Source organism: Geotrypetes seraphini, chromosome 4 (genome assembly GCF_902459505.1).
Source record: "Geotrypetes seraphini chromosome 4, aGeoSer1.1, whole genome shotgun sequence".
NCBI lineage: Eukaryota > Metazoa > Chordata > Amphibia > Gymnophiona > Dermophiidae > Geotrypetes > Geotrypetes seraphini.
In genome coordinates, this window is record NC_047087.1 from 284,256,916 (window position 1) to 284,276,027 (window position 19,112).

The 19,112-nt window shown below is 40.9% G+C and overlaps 1 protein-coding gene across 1 annotated transcript in view; it reads left to right on the forward strand.

The window, feature by feature from the left end:
- RRP12 (ribosomal RNA processing 12 homolog) overlaps window positions 1-19,112 on the forward strand; it is a 222,333-nt gene that overhangs the window by 34,197 nt on the left and 169,024 nt on the right. Inside the window, exons 8-9 of the mRNA XM_033941439.1 lie at window positions 2,168-2,295; window positions 2,477-2,575. Of these exons, the coding sequence (XP_033797330.1) occupies window positions 2,168-2,295; window positions 2,477-2,575 (227 nt within the window). The remainder of the gene's footprint in view (window positions 1-2,167; window positions 2,296-2,476; window positions 2,576-19,112) is intronic.

Sequence of the window (19,112 nt, forward strand, 5' to 3'; positions counted from 1 at the left end):
TTGGAAACAGGGTTCTGGGCTTGATAGATCTTCGGTCTTTCCCAGTATGACAATTCTTATGTTCTTAAAACCCTTCTGTGCGTTTATTGCTTGTGGCTTCATTTATGGGTGGTGAATGCATTCAGTCGTAGTATTTCACAGTTTTACTTTGCTGTCTTAAGACTGCAGAATTTACTGTGCCTGGCTCACCTTCCTTCTGAAGCCTACAGAATCCTCTCTGCTTCTGTGATTGTCACACCTCTTCATGGTATGAAGGCTTAATATGAAAGAGAAGTGCTCTTTTTCAAGCTAGGTCAGATTTAACCAGTTTTATAGTGTTTAATCAAATGAAAACAACTTTCTCGCTCATAAATTTTTAAAATAAAAGAAGACCATTAGCTTATTCATTGCCTCATTCAATTTTATAAAAAAAAAAAAAAAAATACCGTATTTGCCGGCGTATAAGACGACTTTTTAGTACCTTAAAATCCTCCCCAAAGTCGGGGGTCGTCTTATACGCCGGGTACAGTTTACATGCCCTTACTTGCGGGGCTGGATGTACTCAGTCGCGCGGCTCTTCTTCTCCCTACCTTCCCTTACTTTTGTGGCACTTCCCCGACCGACCGACAACAGCCCCGGTCCGACAAACCTCCCTGCCCTTAACCGCGAATCTAAATTACCTTCTTACAGCTGCTGTAAGAAGGTATTTAGATTCGCGGCTACAGGGCAGGGAGGATTGTCGGACCCGGGCTGTTATCGGTCGGTCGGGGAAGTGCCACAAAAGTAAGGGAACCTGGCCGGCTGTGCTGCAACCGGGGCGGGGCGGCCGCCCCTCTCTCTTGGTACCGCGAGGCTACTCTCCTTCTCCTTACCTGCCATGCCTGCAGCACAGAGCCGAACGGAAGTCTTCCCGACGTCAGCGCTGACGTCGGAGGGGAGGGAGGGCTTAAACAAAGCCCTCCCTCCCTCCGACGTCAGCGCTGACGTCGGGAAGACTTCCGTTCGGCTCTATGCTGCAGGCATGGCAGGTAAGGAGAAGGAGAGTAGCCTCGCGGTACCAAGAGAGAGGGGCGGCCGCCCCGCCCCGGTTGCAGCACAGCCGGCCAGGTTCCCTTACTTTTGTGGCACTTCCCCGACCGACCGATAACAGCCCGGGTCCGACAATCCTCCCTGCCCTGTAGCCGCGAATCTAAATACCTTCTTACAGCAGCTGTAAGAAGGTAATTTAGATTCGCGGTTAAGGGCAGGGAGGTTTGTCGGACCGGGGCTGTTGTCGGTCGGTCGGGGAAATGCCACAAAAGTAAGGGAACCTGGCCGGCTGTGCTGCACCCGGGGCGGTAGAGAAGGTGTGCGGAAGAAGGGGTCGTCTTATACGGCGAGTATAACACAAAACTCTATTTTTTAACTAAAAGTTGGGGGGTCGTCTTATACGCCCAGTCGTCCTATACGCCGGCAAATACGGTACCTCTAAACTTTTTAAAACAAGGGATATTATATACTAATCTGATTTATACAGCCAGTTTGTCAATTTATTTGGTGGTCCATTATAATTTTATTTTGAAAATTTGAAAAAGGAGTGTTTTGTTTTGTTAATTTGGGTTTTTTTTGTTTTTTGTTTTTAATTCTTTATTCATTTTTAATCTTACATCAAGTATACAAATAATAAAACATTTAAAATTAAATACATCACTTGAATTTATTTCTAATATAACATCAAATATATAAATTTATTCCCTTCCCACTCTCCCTTTCCTTTAACATTTAATCAAAAATATACAATATAAATATTCTTTTTCTTTTGATTAAACCCACAGTAAACTATAAACCACCCTCCTCCCCCATTTGCAAATATACTTTCACTAGAAAATGGTGTCTATTCATTACAATAAGTTGTCAATGGCCCCCAGATCTTTTAAAATTTATTATAATACCCTTTTTGAGTAGCAATTGTGCTTTCCTTTATAAATGTGACACAACGAATTCTACCAGTTTTGTTAATTTGTTGTTTTCACTTTTGTGTTGGGCATGTTTGCTTGTATTTAGAGTTGTATAGTGCTTGCATTGTACAATGGAACTATCTTCTGGAAGATGAAACGGGGTAGATTGAGAATGGAAATAACATATTTCAGAATTTTGCCATGGGTTAATGCTGTGCTAATTTATAGTCTTTGTATATTTTTGGAATTAGGTAGTAAAGAGTCCACCACAACTCTTCATGTTTTGACTTTGCTGAAGGATCTGCTGCCCTGTTTCCCAGTTAAAGTGCTGAAGTCCTGCTGTGAGACTCTGCTTAGAATCATGACTCTTAGCCATGTGGTGAGAACTGAAGCACGTCGTATTGTTCATGATTGATATTTTTTTCCCCACTTAACTACACCTGATCCGTTCAACCTTTATTTTCCTTCTTAACTGTTAGTATTATACTCGAATGGAAAAAACCATTTCTGCTGAATTACAGATACTTACTCTTTTTTTTTTAATTTTTTTTTATTTTCAGTTGATTACTGCATGTGCCATGCAGGCATTCCATGGCCTCTTTAATTCCAAGCCAAAACCATCTGCACTGACTGCTGAGCTCAATGCACAGATCATTGTGGTGAGTTTTGTAAATGAAATTATTTTTCTGCAAGGGCAACGGGGTATTTTGATTTATTGTATTATATTCTGCCTTTAACAAATCAAACTATATCAAAGCGGATCACAACAAGCATCAATAAAACAATTAAGAAATCATAATTAGATTCTAGAACTTTGCAGCGCACGAAGATGGCTGGGTAGAGGATTAGCTCTGTTGTGACAGGCAAATTTTATTAAGATTTTGGCAGTTAAAATTAAAGAAAAGTGAAGGAAAAGAGAGAATTGAAGTAAGAAATGGCTTCGGGTAAAACTAGTAAAAGTAATCCGGTGAATTCAGGAGCAGGAAGTAAAAAAAGAACAAAAATTGATTCGGTATCCCCGACAGCGGTCCCTTTGCCTCAGGAAGAAATTGATAACAGTGATTTGATGAATGAACTTCAGAAAATTAAAGAAATAGTAAGTGATAATGCTAAAAATATAAAAGATGTGAAGAAGGAAATAGAGAGTCTGACAAATAGAATGCAGGCAGTTGACTTCAAAATTGAGCAGTTAGAAAAGCATGCTGAGAAATCTGAGGCAGAGATGCTGGTGTGTAAAAAAGATCACAGAGAAATAGAGGCATTGAAAAAGGATTTTGAAGACTTATCAAATCGTGAAAGAAGGAATAATTTGCGTCTGATTGGGATACCTGAGGGGATTGAGCAGAATGATCCTATTCAATTTGTGACTAATTTTATCCCAAAGATCTTGCCATTTAAAAGTTCTTTTCCTTTGGAGGTAGAAAGAGCACATCGGATACCAATGAAAAGATCAAATAGTCAAAAGGGTCCCCGTCCAATAATCTTTAAGCTGCTAAGACATCAGCAGGTGGTAGAGATTATAAAACTGGCTAAAACAAACAAGGATCTTAAATGCCAGGATTCTAAGATCTTTATAGTACCTGACTTTGCAAAAGCTACTGCCTACAGAAGAAAACAGCTTTTGGATTTAAGACCTAAACTGAGAGCAATGGGAGCAAGATATGGATTGATATACCCTGCTATTATGAGGGTAACTTATGAGAATAAAACTTATAATTTTGAAGAAGCAGGCAAATTACAGGAATTTCTAGATCAATATAATTTGCCTATGGTTTCATGAAAGTATTTAGAAAATGTAATAAATAATATACTTAGATTATTTTTGGTTTATATTTTTGAATGAAAATTGAAAGATATTTTATAAAGAAGGAAAAAGTGAAAAAAAAAAAAAATAGAAAAGGAGAAAAATATTTTCTAGAAAATTGTTGAGGTTAGATTAAGGGGGGATCAACATTTCAAACAAGATTTAAAGAATAGAAATGAAAATTTTAAAGAGACAATAAGAAAAGAAGAAAAGAAGATTTTGACAAGGTAATAAGAGGAATGGAGCATATAGGAAGTGAAAAAAATATGAGGAACAATTATAAGATTTGGATGGTTTCTTAATGTGAGTTTATAATTTGCATTTGAGCGTGACTGAGATAATAATATGAGGACACAAAAATGCTGCATTGAAGAAATGTGGGAACTTAGAATATAATAAGATGAAAAATACAAAAGACTACTGATGTAAAGAGAAGAAGATGTGAAGATAGACTGATGGAAATGACTTGAGCATTATTTAGATTTACAATTTGCATCTGAAATTGACTGAGATATAAGGATGATGTTGCAAAAATACTTTATTGGAGAAAGATGAAATAGCAATCTGCAAGAAGATGGAATAAGAGACTGAAACAGCAGGATGAAGATGTACAAGTGTTACAGTTGTGCAGAATGGAGAATAGACTGTAATAGATTGAAGATGCAATGAAAATTAATGAGAGTTTTAAAAAATATGAGGTCTGCTTGGTTGAAATGTTTGATCCTTCTTTTGATGTAAGGTTAAAAAAAAAATAAAAATGAATATTATAGGATGGAGTGATGTATGTTCCATTGAAGTTGTGAGAAACTTAGGTTAGACAAAAAAAAATAAATAAATAAATAAAATAATAATATTAATCTTGGGGAGGTATATATTGTAAGAAATGGTTTCCGAAATATTGGGTATATACTTTTATAAATATATTAGAGGTATAGGATGGAAGAATGTTTGGAAATTTGAATGAGGGGGAAGTATATAATAAAGAATTATAGTAAATATAGGTATTTAGGGTATTGAAGAATGGATTGACTGCAGGATAATTTAGTGTTGGTTGTTTGAAAGATTAGAGAAAGAAAAATGAGTATGTTATTGCCTGTGGGGAGTTTATTTTTGCTCAGTAATATGTGCGTTTCGAAGTTTGCATTTGTGTTAGGGGATGGGAGGGTGGGGGATGGGAATAGGGGGGATGGGGAAAGAGGGGAGGGGGGGAGACTCATATATTGGTTTAAGGAAAAAGAAAAAATGTATATTTTATGTTTGAGTGGATTATATATGTATTTTATATTTTATTTGTAAAATGGGTTTTAAAATTTTTTCTTTGAATGTAAATGGCCTTAATCACCCTATAAAAAGGAAAAAGGTATTGGAATATATTAAACAACAAAATATAGATATATGTTTCTTGCAAGAGACACATTTGTCTGGAACAGAGTCTATGAAGCTGACAGATAAGTGGATAAAACAATGTTTATTTGCACCAGCGGTAAAAAAGAAGGCAGGAGTAGCAATATTGATTAATAAAAAATGTTCAGCAACATTTAATATGGTAAAGGCAGATCCTCAAGGAAGGTGGGTACTTGTTGACATGAGCATGGGCAGTAATACAATGGCGTTACTAAATATATATGCACCTAATTCGAATCAAAGTGAATTCTTTAAATCTCTACAACAATTAGTTTTACCACTGGCTACTACTAATTTAGTGGTGGCTGGGGATTTCAATGCTGTTATAGATCCAATAATGGATAAAAAGCCTAGTAGAATTATGAAATCAATGGGATTAGAAAATTTGATACAAGCATGTAATTTGAAAGATATATGGCGTATTCTTCATTTTAATGATCGGGAATTTACATTTTGTTCACATGTTCATCAATCATTTTCAAGAATTGATTATATTTTTGTTTCAGATCAGATGGTACAGCAAGTTGTAAAAGCTGACATAGAACCAATAGTAATATCTGATCATGGTGGTGTGTGGATAGAAGTTAACTTATTAGATCAAGATAATTCCAAACCTGTATGGAGGTTTGATAATACTTTGCTTGCTGATTCTAAATTTTGCACTGAATTTCAGATAAAAATGAATGAATATTTCAGACTTAATGACCTAGAGGAAATGTCGATTGGAATATTATGGGATGCTTTCAAAGCAACTATGAGAGGACAAATTATATCATATTCTGCGTATAAAAAGAAACAGATAAGAAAGCAATTTGCAAATTTGGAAAAAGAAATTAAAAATTTGGAATTAAAATTGGTTAATAAATGGGAACAAGAGACATTTCAATTATTGTTAAAAAAAAAAAGTGAATATAATGAAATTTCCTCTGGATTAGTAAGGAAAGATATTTTTGCTCAGCAAACGATGTATTATGGTAGTGCAAATAAGGCTGGAAGATTATTGGCAAATTATTTAAAAGCAAAGAAAAGAAAGGAGAAAATAAGCATAATTAAGGATGAATTAGGACATTCTCATTCAGGGGGCGTGGCTTAACGCGAGCACGAATGGAGATGTAATCGCGACGCTCCTCATTACTAGGCAATTATTAATGAAAAAATAACCCCATATTACAGATTTTTTTAAAAAAAATAAATTTCTACGATCCTAAAGTTATGATGGATTAAGGTTGACTTTTTTCGCTGAGACGGAAGAGAAGCCTAGGAGGTGAAAAACCAAGAAGTAAAGGTGCCGTTTTTGTGTCTTGAGCAGTGCTGTGTGAAAGGCTGGAGACCGACGGAGATTGAAACTGGCGGTGAACTGCCTAGCGACAAGGAGAGAATTTTCCTATTTATAAATAATTTATATGGTGGGCTGGCGCTTGTCAGTCAGCGACTTTGAAGTAGCCCTTCTCTGCCAGTGATGAGGCGAGGTCTGGTATGTGTGTGAAATCAACTTGACAACGGTTTTTGAAACTTTTCCCTTGCTGCTAATCTCTAAAAAACAAGAATTGTGAATGATTAGCATTAATATTGATCTCCTCTGCTGAAATTGAGACGGATTCTGATATAGGAGAATCAAGGGTGGGATTGCCGGTTTTTGTTTTTTTTTAGCGCTAGAACAGTGCGACTTCGGGGTAACTGACAAAAAAAAAAACCTGAAGCGAAAACTGCTGGTTCTCATTGTTTCTATTAACGGCTTCACTTTTCTGTTGATCTGGCACGATAATAAGAAGAGCTGTTGAAATTTTAAACTGTCTAAAAGATTGAAAAATAGAGGAAAACATCGATCTCATTATGAGGCAACTGTCAGTTTGACTTCTAAATGCTATGACAGTTTGAAGTAGCTCTCTCCTGACGGTAGCTGCGACTGGGCTTGTGAAAGGAGAGCCAGAAGAAATGATTGCCGATTTTTTTTTTTTTTTTTTTTAGCGCTGAAAACAAATAAATATCAGCTTATTAAAAAAATAAAAATACTGAATTGAATATTACTTTCCTCTGACAAAGCTGCGATTGAGCTTGTGAGAGAGGAGACAGAGAAAAGGATTAACGGAACTTTTCAAAGAAAAAAACTGAAGCAGCAAGACATCGAGGCAGTTGAGAGACGCTGTGAATAAACAGAAGACTGTTGCTTCAAGTTTGTCAAAATAAGGGAAAATAACTTGATGAAGTGTTGCTCTCCTCGGTCGTGGCTGCGATTGGGCTTGTGAGAGGAGAGCTAAAAGAAAGGATTACCAAAAATTTTTTTTTGCTCAGCGCTGAAACGGTGTCTCATTAAGAGAGAGTGAATGTCAGAGATAGTGAATTAAATCTGTGAAAGGAATCGACTAATCTGAGAAAGATCTAAGGGAAGGAAAGGTTGTTGGACTGAATGTTCCCCTCCTTCATTGAGACAGTAAAAGGACTTAAAGGAAAAAACCATAGAAAAGGATTATCGATTTTTTTTTTTTTTTTTTTTTCACAGCAATAGAACTGGAAACAAATAACTAACAATTACTCTAAAGAACACTGTAATAGAAGATTTGAATATATTTAAAGATTGAGAAGGTTTAATATTGATTTACCCGAAGAAAGTGAGAAAAGTAAAAAAAGTTTCAAACTGACATAAGTAAAAAGTAGAAAAATATCAAAAATAACCCTCTTGCCAATATTAAAGAGATAAATACACTAAAAAAGGAATATTCAAGATTCTGACAGATAACTGAAGAAAGGAAAAGGGAAAAAAAAAAAAAAAAGGGCTTAAAAAGAAATTTTCTACTTCAAAAGATAGAACCAAATCTTGGAAGAAAAGGGATTAATAAACCTAAGAATACCAAACCTAAACCTAAAAGACTAAATATAAGAAATAAGAATAACTAAAAAAAAAGAAAACAACAACATGGCAAGCACCAGACAAAACAAAAATGAGGCTGGTACATCTGCAAAAAGACAGAAACAAGACCAAATAACACCAAGCAAGATACCACTTCCTATCGAAGAACCAGACATATTAAGCAAAGCAGAAGTTATGGAAGAACTAAAACAAATCAAACAAATGCTTAAGGAAACTATAACTAATATGTCGGAAATGAAAGAAGAAATTTTAAATATTCATAGACAAATGGAAATTAACAACAAAAGAACAACTGAACTAGAATCAAAAATGGAAGCTATAGAATGTGAATCAAAAAGATGTAAAAACGACAGCCTGGAATTAAATAAATTAAAAGATCAACTGGAGGACTATGAGAATAGAGGAAGAAGAAAAAACATTAAACTTTTTGGAATACAAGAAAATTTAGAAGGAAAAAATACTATCCTTTTCCTTGAAAATTTAATTCCAAAAATATTACAATTAGACCTGAAACAACCAATTGAAATAGAAAGGGCGCATAGAATCCCAATCAAAAATTTAGAAAACAAAGGAAGACCAAGACCAATAATTTTCAAAATGCTTAGATACCAACAAGCATTAGATATATTAAATGCTGCAAAAAAAGATAAAAATCTGAACTATAAAGGATCCAGAATATGGTTTTTACCAGACTTTGCCAAAAACACAGCAAATAAAAGAAAGAGACTTTTAGACATGAGACCTCTACTAAAAGAAAAAGGATTTAAATATGGTCTATATTACCCGGCGAAAATGAGAGTATCATCTGGAGACAAATCCTTATATTTTGAGGATCCCGAAAAACTAAAAGACTTTCTCTCTAAACCAGAATCTATGATATTTTAACATAAAACATTAAGATGGTTTTGATGATTCTATGAAAAATTATAAAAATATGACATATTGAAATATCTGAAGAAAAGGAGGAAAATGATATAAAGAAAAGACAAAAAAAATTATAAGAAAGAAAGAACAAGATATAAGAAAATTATTAAATAATACACTACATATATGTTTTAAAATAATTTTATGTTAAAATCATAATACTAAGGAAATATAAATTAAAATATTGTTAAATGGATAATGATACATTAATGAAATGGTATGGAAAAATGATTAAAGATATAAAAGATCAATATAGAGAGATAGAAGGGAAATTTGTTTGAATATTGAATATTGATTGCCTAGAGTGGGGAGAATATTCAGGTTACATTTCTAATGTGTATCCTTAAGCAGCCAATGTATTGGGTGGGAAAGGGAGGGACAAGGAGAATATATACTAGAATGATTAAGGGAAAAGTAAATAAGGGATTAGTTACATTAGGGTTAAATATGTGTGTCATGAAGAAAATTTTTTGGATACTAAATATGAAAGAGGAGAGGAAGAAAAATATAATGAAAAGTATTAAAATGTATAATGTCTTTTAAAATATATTCTATTAATGTCAATGGCCTGAATCATGTAATTAAAAGGAAAAAAGTATTAACATTTTTAAAAAAGCAAAATGCGGATATTTACTGTCTGCAAGAGACACATCTTAATATGAAGGAATCACAGAAATTATCAGGTGGATGGATAAAGGAATGTTTTTTTGCTCCAGCAGTGGGTAAAAAGGCAGGGGTTGCAATTCTTATAAATAAAAAATGTATGGCCAAGATAAAGGTAAAAAATTCAGATCCACATGGAAGATGGATACATATTGATATAGGTATGGGAAATGATACCCTGACGTTATTCAATATATATGCCCCTAATTCGAATCAATCAGAATTTTTCAAAAAGCTACAGAATATATTATTACCACTGGCTGCCTCTAATTTAGTGGTGGCTGGAGATTTTAATGCTGTAATGGATCCATTATTGGATAAAAAACCAGGTAAAAATATTAAATCTTTAGGTCTAGATAATTTAGTTCAGTCATGTGATTTGAAAGATATATGGCGTATTCTTCATTTTAATGATCAGGAATATTCATTTTGTTCACAGGTTCATAAATCATTTTCAAGAATAGATTATATTTTTGTTTCAACAAATAAAGTGCAACAGGTGATTAAAGCCTCCATTGATCCTATTATTATTTCGGATCATGCGGGAGTATGGATAGAATTACAATTAAATCAATTAGAAAATAATAGACCTCTTTGGAGATTTGATAATGCATTGCTTGTGGATGACAAATTTTTGGAAAATTTTAAAACACAAATTAATGATTTTTTTCAAATAAATTTAGTGGAAGATACATCTATAGAGAATGTATGGGATGCATTTAAAGCAACTATGAGGGGTAATATTATATCATATTCAGCTTTTATTAGGAAACAGATTAAAAAACAATATATAGAATTAGAAAAAGAAATAAAAATATTAGGAGCTAAATTGGTAAATAAATGGGAATATGAAGTTTTACAAGCTCTTTTGAAAACAAAAGGTAAATATAATGAATTAACTTCAAAAATGATAAGAAAAGATTTGTTTTCCAAGCAGACAGTGTATTATGGAAATTCTAATAAGGCGGGGAAATTATTGGCAAATTATCTTAAGGCAAAAAAAAGGAGAACTAATATTAATGGAATAAAAGATGATAATGGTATAATAACAAATCAAACAAATATAATATTAAAACAATTTTTAAAATTTTATAAAGACCTGTATTCTTCTGAACCTTATTTGGAGAAACAAAAAGATGGAAAAAATTTTTTAGATTTAATTAATGGACCTAAAATTCCTGATCATATAAAACGAAGTTTAGAAGAACCTATATCATTAAAAGAATTAGAAACAGCATTGAGATCTCTTAGAGTTGGATCCGCTCCAGGTGGTGATGGTTACACAGTAGAATTTTATAAAACATTTCAAAATATCCTTTCCCCACATTTATTAAAATTATATCAGACACAACTTATAAAAGGTAATATAAAAGGTACTATGGCTGAATCAATAATAATTGTTTTGCCTAAGCCAAATAAAGATCCTACTTTGGTTTCAAACTACAGGCCTATATCTTTGATAAATGTTGATAATAAACTTTTGGCGAAAATTTTGGCTTTGAGATTAGCCAAAGCTCTCCCACATATTATAGATATGCATCAAACGGGTTTCGTTGCTAAAAGACATTCCTCCAATAACTCTAGACTATTATTTCACATGCTAAACTTGTCAAAAAAAATGGATGAACCGGCTTTTACAGTTTCATTAGATGCTGAAAAAGCATTTGATAGGGTAGAATGGAATTTTATGTATCAAGCTTTAGAATGGTTTGGTATAGGTTCTGGATTTATACAAATGGTAAAAACATTGTATAGCTTCCCGATTGCAAGATTAAATATTAATAATAAGATATCTGATGGTTTTCAATTGCAGAGGGGAGTTAGACAAGGTTGTCCTTTATCTCCTTTGTTATTTGATGTTGTATTAGAACCCTTATTGTTAGCAATACAGCAAACGAGGGAGATACAAGGTATTCCATATTCAGATATGGAATATAAAATTTCGGCTTATGCGGATGATATTTTACTTTATTTGAGAAATCCAGAGTCTACCTTATCTTCTTTATTGGAATTAATTGATAAGTTTGGCAAATTTTCAGGTTATAAAATTAATTGGAATAAATCTGAAATTATACCCTTGAATGTTCATTGTGTAAAAGGATTATTTGATACTTTTCCATTCATATGGAAAGAAGAAGGATTTAAATATCTAGGCATTCAAGTTAAAAAAACAATTGAAGATACTGTAAAAGAAAATGAAAAATTTGTATTAAAAAAAGTTACGGAGTTATGTGAGCAATGGAACCCATTACATATTTCTTGGTGGGGAAGAGTTCAAACTATTAAAATGATGATGTTGCCTGTAGTTTGCTACCAAATGAGTATGATACCTATTTATTTTCAGGGGTCCTTTTATAAAAAGCTTAATAGAATTTTAACAAAATTTCTTTGGCTTGGTAAAACACCTAGAATAGCTTTAGTAACCTTACAAAAATCAATTAAGGAGGGAGGGGTAAATTTTCCAAATTTCTATAGGTACCATCAAGCCTATATTCTACGTCAGGGTATGTATTGGATCCTCCCAGAACTTATAGATAATGCACCAGATTGGTTATATTTGGAATGGCGCCTTATGTTTCCCCTAAATTTAGTTCATCTGCCAAGTATTAATATACCCAGAAGATACAGAGAAAATAAAATAATAATGGATACTTGGAAAACGTTGAGATTTATTGATAAATTAACACTCATCCCAATATACAAATCAACTAATCAATCCATATGGATAAACTCCAAGATCAAAATTGGCGGAGCTCAAATCCTTTGGAAGAACTGGATTATTGCAGGCATTAGATCTCTAGACGATGTTATTTCAGAAGGTAAACTGCTGGATTTTACACAATTGCAACATAGATTTGGTCTTAATAAAACACAAAGTTTTAAATGGTTGCAATTGAAGCAGGCCATTCAGGTTGGGTTCCCTGAATGGAAAACATTAAACAATCAATATAGTTTAAAGTTCTTATGCTTTAAAGCAGACTTCCTAGGACATCAAGCCGCTTTGTGGTATAAATTAATATCTGGATATTTGAATAAAAAACCAAAAAATGGTCTAAGAGACATTTGGAGCATTGAGATTGGACATCAAATTAATGCATCTCAATGGCCACTAATTTGGTCTTGGAGAATGAGATGTACAGTGTCAGCATCTATGAGACAAACATGGTTCTTTTTATTACATAGAGCTTTTTGGACCCCTATTCGTTTGCAAAAACTAGACAGTTCTAAGTCTAATAAATGCTGGCACTGTAATCTAGAACCAGGGACATTAGATCATTTATTATATCATTGTCCTTATATTAAAATTTTTTGGAATTCAATTTGGCCACAAATTAATAAATTAATGGAAAATCATATTGCAATATCATATGATACAATTTTTTATCCCAGGACAAGCAGGCATGATATTCTCACATGTGGGGGTGACGTCATCTACGGAGCCCCGGCGCGGACAGCTTTTCAAGCAAACTTGATAGAAGTTTCAAGTTTGCACACTGCACCACGCATGTGCGTGCCTTCTCGCCCACTAGAGGGCGCATCCCACCTCGTGGTCCTCAGTTCAAATTTTTCCGCGGAGCAAGAAAGCCCTGTGGATCTGAGCTCCAGTGTTTTTGCCTTCTAGCTGCCGCGTTTAGTTTGTTTTTCCATCGAATTAGTTCGCGGTACTGCTTTTTTCTTTTCGGTTCTTTTCAAAAAAAAAAAAAAAAGTATTTCGTTTTCGTCTGGCTCCGGGGGCTCCCGGAAGCCGTGGCCGGGGACGTCGGTACGTTCCCGGCCTTCTTCTTTTTCTTCGTGGATGTCCCGTCCTGTTACGGGATTCAAAAAGTGCAGCCGGTGCGAGAGGTTGCTTTCCATCACTGACCCTCACCGGTGGTGCATTGTCTGTCTGGGGCCCGAACATCCGACAGAGTCGTGTGATCGCTGCTCTACCTTCCAAAACAGGGCCCTACGTCGCCGCAAGGCCAGAATGGCGGATTTGTTCGCCGTCGACGCGCCGCCTAAGGCCTCGACGTCGGCCCCGGCTTCGGCCCCGGCCTTGACCTCGGCCTCGGCGTCCTCAGGGGCCTCGGCCTCGCCCCGACCCTCATCCTCGAAGGCGTCGTCAGTGAAGCAAGCTTCGGGTAAGTCCTCTGTTCCATCCCCTTCAGCAAAGAAGCCATCCTCGAGTCAGGCCAAAGCGGGTGGGTCGACCCCGGCCCCGCATCGGACCTCGACTCCGCACACCCCGAGGGAATACTCGAGACCGAGGTCGCCCTCCAGGGAGTGTGCCCCGGACTCGGAACTCCCCACCTTCGTGGGGATTCCGGCCTTCCAGGATCTCCTCCGAGCTCTGATCTCATCGGAGCTATCGGGAGCCCTGGAAGTGTTGCAGCGTGCTGCGGTCCCGGCGGCCTCGACCTCGGCCGGAGCGCCTTCGGTCTCGGAGGCCCCGGCCTCGGCCCCCTCGACCGCGGGAGCCCCGGCCTCGGCGACCTCGGTCTCGGGTACAGTGACCCCGTTCACCTCGGTCTCGGCCCCGCCCCGGACCTCGACCTCGGGGGAACCCCCTGAGCGGAGTGTAAGGCCCAAAGAAAAGTTGCGCAGAGTGCGCCGTCTTTCCTCCTCTTCCTCCGGGTCTTCCAGACACGCCTCGCCCTCGACGCGACCTCGGACAGGGCGTCGATCGAGGAAGTCTAAGCGACCTCGAGGCTCGCCTCGGCGCGACCGTTCCTCGTCGTTCGGGGGCGAGGCGCTGCAGGTGTCGGAGTTGCGCCTCGACAATCCGAGGCTCCTCCGCTCACCTCGTGGGAAGTCTTCCCGGGCCGCCTCGCCGAGGAAACGGGAAAGTGTCCCACGAACCCCGGGGTCCTCAGCCAAGGGTTCTGCGAGGAGGACAACTTCCCCTTCCCCCTCGAGGGCCCTCGAGAGGGGATCCTGGGATTCGGGATCGGTTAGGGATCCTCATTATTCCCATGAGGCCTCCCCCCTCTCCTCGGTGGGGCGGTCGAGAACCCCGTCTCCCCAGGCTAGGCCGTCCTCATTTTCATCCTTCGTTCAGGACATGGCCCAAGCCCTGGGGATTGACCAGATGGTATGTTCTCGGTATTCCAAAGAATTTTTGGAGGAACAGGACCTCCCCACTCCTCCTAGAGAGGTGCCTAGACTCCCTCTCAACAGCGTCCTTCTGCAGACCTGGCTGAAGAACTTGTCAAACCCTCTTACAGTCACGTCTGTACCTTCAAAAATGGAATCGAAGTATAGAACGATTCCTCCTAAAGGGTTCGATAAGGCGCAGCTCTCACACCAGTCCCTTCTGGTGGAGTCAGCTCTTAAAAAATCACAGCCCTCACGGGTTTCTGCGACGGTTCCACCAGGCAGGGAAGGGCGGACCCTGGACAAGTTTGGCCGTCGCCTCTATTCAAATTCCCTGATGGCCACCAGGGTTCTAAATTACGCCTTCACCTTTTCCTCCTATTTGCGGGGTATGGTGAAGGATCTTCCTCAATATCGAAACTCGTTACCGGACTCCCAAAGAGCAGGATTCGACAAGTTTATGTCCAACCTGTCTCAATTGCGGTTGTACCTATTCCATGCAGTGTACGACGCCTTTGAGCTGGTTTCGAGGGTGTCGGCCCTCGCGGTGGCCATGCGCCGCTTGGCCTGGCTTCGCACCCTCGACATGGACCCAAACCTGCAGGAACGCCTGGCAGACTTGCCTTGTGTGGGGTCCGAGTTATTCGACGAGTCATTGGATGCGGCGACCAAACGCTTGTCGGAACAGGAGCGCTCTCTAGCATCCCTGGTCCGCCCCAAACCTAGGCCCCCGCCTCAGAAACCCTTTCGGCCTCCGCCGCGCCGATACCCTCAGAAGTCGACCCCGGCTTTCTCGAGACCGCCTCCGAGACGTCCGTCTCAGCGAGGCAGAGGGGGACAAACCCAAGCCCCGGCGCAGGGCCCTTCTAAGCCAGCGCCTTCCTTTTGACGGGCTGAGCGGACGGGGCGGGTTCCCCTCCGCACTTTCACAGGAACCCCTTCCTATCGGGGGCCGTCTCCGGTCCTTCCGGGAGGCATGGACCGGGATTACCTCAGACGCTTGGGTGCTCCGGATCGTCTCCGAGGGCTACTCGCTCAACTTTGTGTCCTCGCCACCGGACAGTCCCCCGAGTTTAGTCCCCTGCAACCGTTCGCAGCTACCGACCCTTATAACCGAAGCCAAAGCCCTCTTGAAGCTTCGGGCGGTCGAGCCGGTCCCCAAGGACCAGTGGGGTACGGGGTTTTACTCCCTCTACTTTTTGGTCCCAAAAAAGACCGGGGACCTGCGCCCCATATTGGACCTCAGGAAGCTCAACAAATTCCTGGCCCGGGAGAAGTTTCGAATGCTATCTCTCCCGGTTCTGTATCCCCTCTTGGAGGAAGGGGACTGGATGTGCTCCCTCGACCTGAAGGAAGCATACACCCATGTTCCGGTGCACCCCGCCTGTCGAAGATTCTTACGATTCCAGGTGGGGGACCTCCACCTCCAGTACAGGGTACTGCCCTTCGGCCTGGCCGCGTCCCCACGAGTATTCACGAAGTGCATGGTGGTGGTTGCAGCAGCCCTCAGGTCACGGGGACTCCACGTGTTCCCTTACCTGGACGATTGGCTCATCAAAGCCCCGACCAGGGAGGGGGTTATCTCAGCGACCCGACAGTCTATTACCTTCCTGCAAACTCTCGGGTTCGAGATAAACTTTCCAAAGTCTCAGTTGAGGCCGTCGCAGTCTCTTCAATTCATAGGTGCGGTGCTGGACACGGTGCGCCTACGCTCCTACCTGCCGACCCAGCGGTTGGAAGCCTTGGTACGGATGAGTCGCCAGGTCTCTCAACTGTCGAAGGTGTCGGCCAAGCACATGATGATGCTGCTGGGCCATATGGCCTCGACGGTACATGTCACGCCGTTTGCGAGGCTACACCTGAGGATCCCCCAGTGGACCCTCGCATCCCAGTGGCGTCAGGAGTGCGACCCGGTGTCTCGCCTCATTTCGGTGACTCCGCTTTTGCGGAAATCGCTACGCTGGTGGACAGACTCTTCAAATCTGTCCAGGGGGCTATTGTTCCGCACTCCGCCTTTTCACAAGGTCCTGACCACGGACTCCTCGGAGTACGCGTGGGGAGCCCATCTCGACGGTCTTCGCACGCAGGGCCTGTGGTCGGCAGAAGACCGTCGGTGTCATATCAACGTGCTAGAGCTGCGGGCCATCTTCCTAGCACTTCGAGCCTTCGATCACATGTTGAAGGACCAGGTGGTCCTCGTCCGCACGGACAATCAGGTGGCAATGTATTATGTGAACAAGCAGGGAGGAACGGGGTCATGGCCCCTCTGCTCCGAGGCTCTTCGCCTCTGGGAGTGGGCGGCCTCCCGGAACATCTTCCTCCGGGCGGTCTACATCCAAGGAGAACGGAATTGCCTGGCGGACAAACTGAGTCGACTTCTGCAACCGCACGAGTGGACTCTACACTCAGCAGTTCTACGCGAGGTTTTCGCTCGCTGGGGAACGCCACAGGTGGATCTGTTTGCCTCTCCGGAGACACACAAACTACCACTATATTGTTCTCGGATGTACTCGCAGGACCGTCTGGAAGCGGATGCCTTCCTACTCGACTGGGAAGGGAGGTTCCTGTATGCATTCCCTCCGTTCCCTCTGATCATGCGAACGTTGGTACACCTAAAATCGTCCACGGCCACGATGATTCTCATAGCACCTCGGTGGCCGCGTCAGCACTGGTTCTCCCTGCTGCTCCAACTCAGTGCCAGGGAGCCTCTTCCCCTGCCTGTCTCTCCTTCTCTGCTGTCTCAGAGTCAAGGATCCATGTTACATCCCAATCTGCAGTCATTGCACCTGACAGCCTGGTTTCTTGTTCCCTGACTCCTCCGGACCTGTCTCAATCGGTGAAGGAGGTGTTGGAAGCCTCCCGCAAGATCTCGACGAGGCTTTGCTATGCGCAGAAATGGACCAGGTTTTCCACCTGGTGCTCGTCTTTTCACCTGGATCCGGTATCAGTTCCGGTATCCTCGGTTTTAGAATATTTGTTTCATTTGTCGCGCTCCGGCTTGAAAACCACTTCGGTGCGGGTTCATCTCAGTGCGATTTCTGCTTTCCACCAACCTCTGGAGGGACGCCCTCTGTCACTCCATCCCTTGGTGACACGCTTCATGAAAGGGTTACTCAGGGTTTGTCCCCCTCTTAAGCCTCCGCCCGTCGTGTGGAATTTGAATGTGGTTCTGGCTCAACTGATGAAACCCCCGTTTGAGCCACTCAACAAGTCCCTCTTGAAATTTCTGACTTGGAAGGCGGTGTTTCTAATTGCCCTCACCTCCGCCAGGCGGATTGGGGAGTTGCAAGCCTTGGTTGCGGACCCTCCTTTCACTGTCTTTCATCACGACAAGGTGGTCCTCCGCACCCATCCTAAGTTTTTACCTAAAGTTGTTTCTGACTTCCACCTCAATCAGTCCATTGTCCTTCCTGTGTTCTTCCCGAAGCCCCACTCCCATCCAGGCGAGACGGCGCTTCACACGCTTGACTGTAAGAGGGCGTTGGCATTTTATCTTCAACGCACCAGGCCTCATCGGAAGGTTCCTCAATTGTTTTTGTCCTTCGATCCCAATCGATTAGGGCACCCAGTTTCCAAGCGCACTCTGTCTAACTGGTTGGCCGCTTGCATTTCCTTTTGCTACGCTCAGGCTGGCCTTCCTCCCCCGGGTCGAGTCACGGGGCACAAGGTCCGAGCGATGGCAGCTTCGATAGCTTTCCTCCGATCCACCCCGATGGAGGACATATGTAAGGCTGCCACTTGGTCTTCGGTTCATACATTCACCTCTCATTACTGTCTGGACACCTTGTCCAGAAACGATGGCCGGTTTGGCCAGTCGGTGTTACGTAACCTGTTTTCACAAATTGCCATCCTCCCACCTACCCTTTTTTGGTTGGCTTGGAGGTCACCCACATGTGAGAATATCATGCCTGCTTGTCCTGGGATAAAGCACAGTTACTTACCGTAACAGGTGTTATCCAGGGACAGCAGGCATATATTCTCACAACCCGCCCGCCTCCCCGGGGATGGCTTCCTTGCTAGTTATGGAACTGAGGACCACGAGGTGGGATGCGCCCTCTAGTGGGCGAGAAGGCACGCACATGCGTGGTGCAGTGTGCAAACTTGAAACTTCTATCAAGTTTGCTTGAAAAGCTGTCCGCGCCGGGGCTCCGTAGATGACGTCACCCCCACATGTGAGAATATATGCCTGCTGTCCCTGGATAACACCTGTTACGGTAAGTAACTGTGCTATTTGGAACAATGATGAGAAAAAAAAGTCAAATTTCACCAGAAAATAATAAGCTTTTATTAATTATGACAGGGGTTGCCATTCAACATATAACTAACAATTGGAAAAATTACAACAACCTAAATTACACATTTTGGTGGAATACAATATGTCATATTTTTAAAATGGAAAGAACAATAGCAATACAAAGGGGGACATATACTAAATTTATAAAAATATGGGGGCCATTGA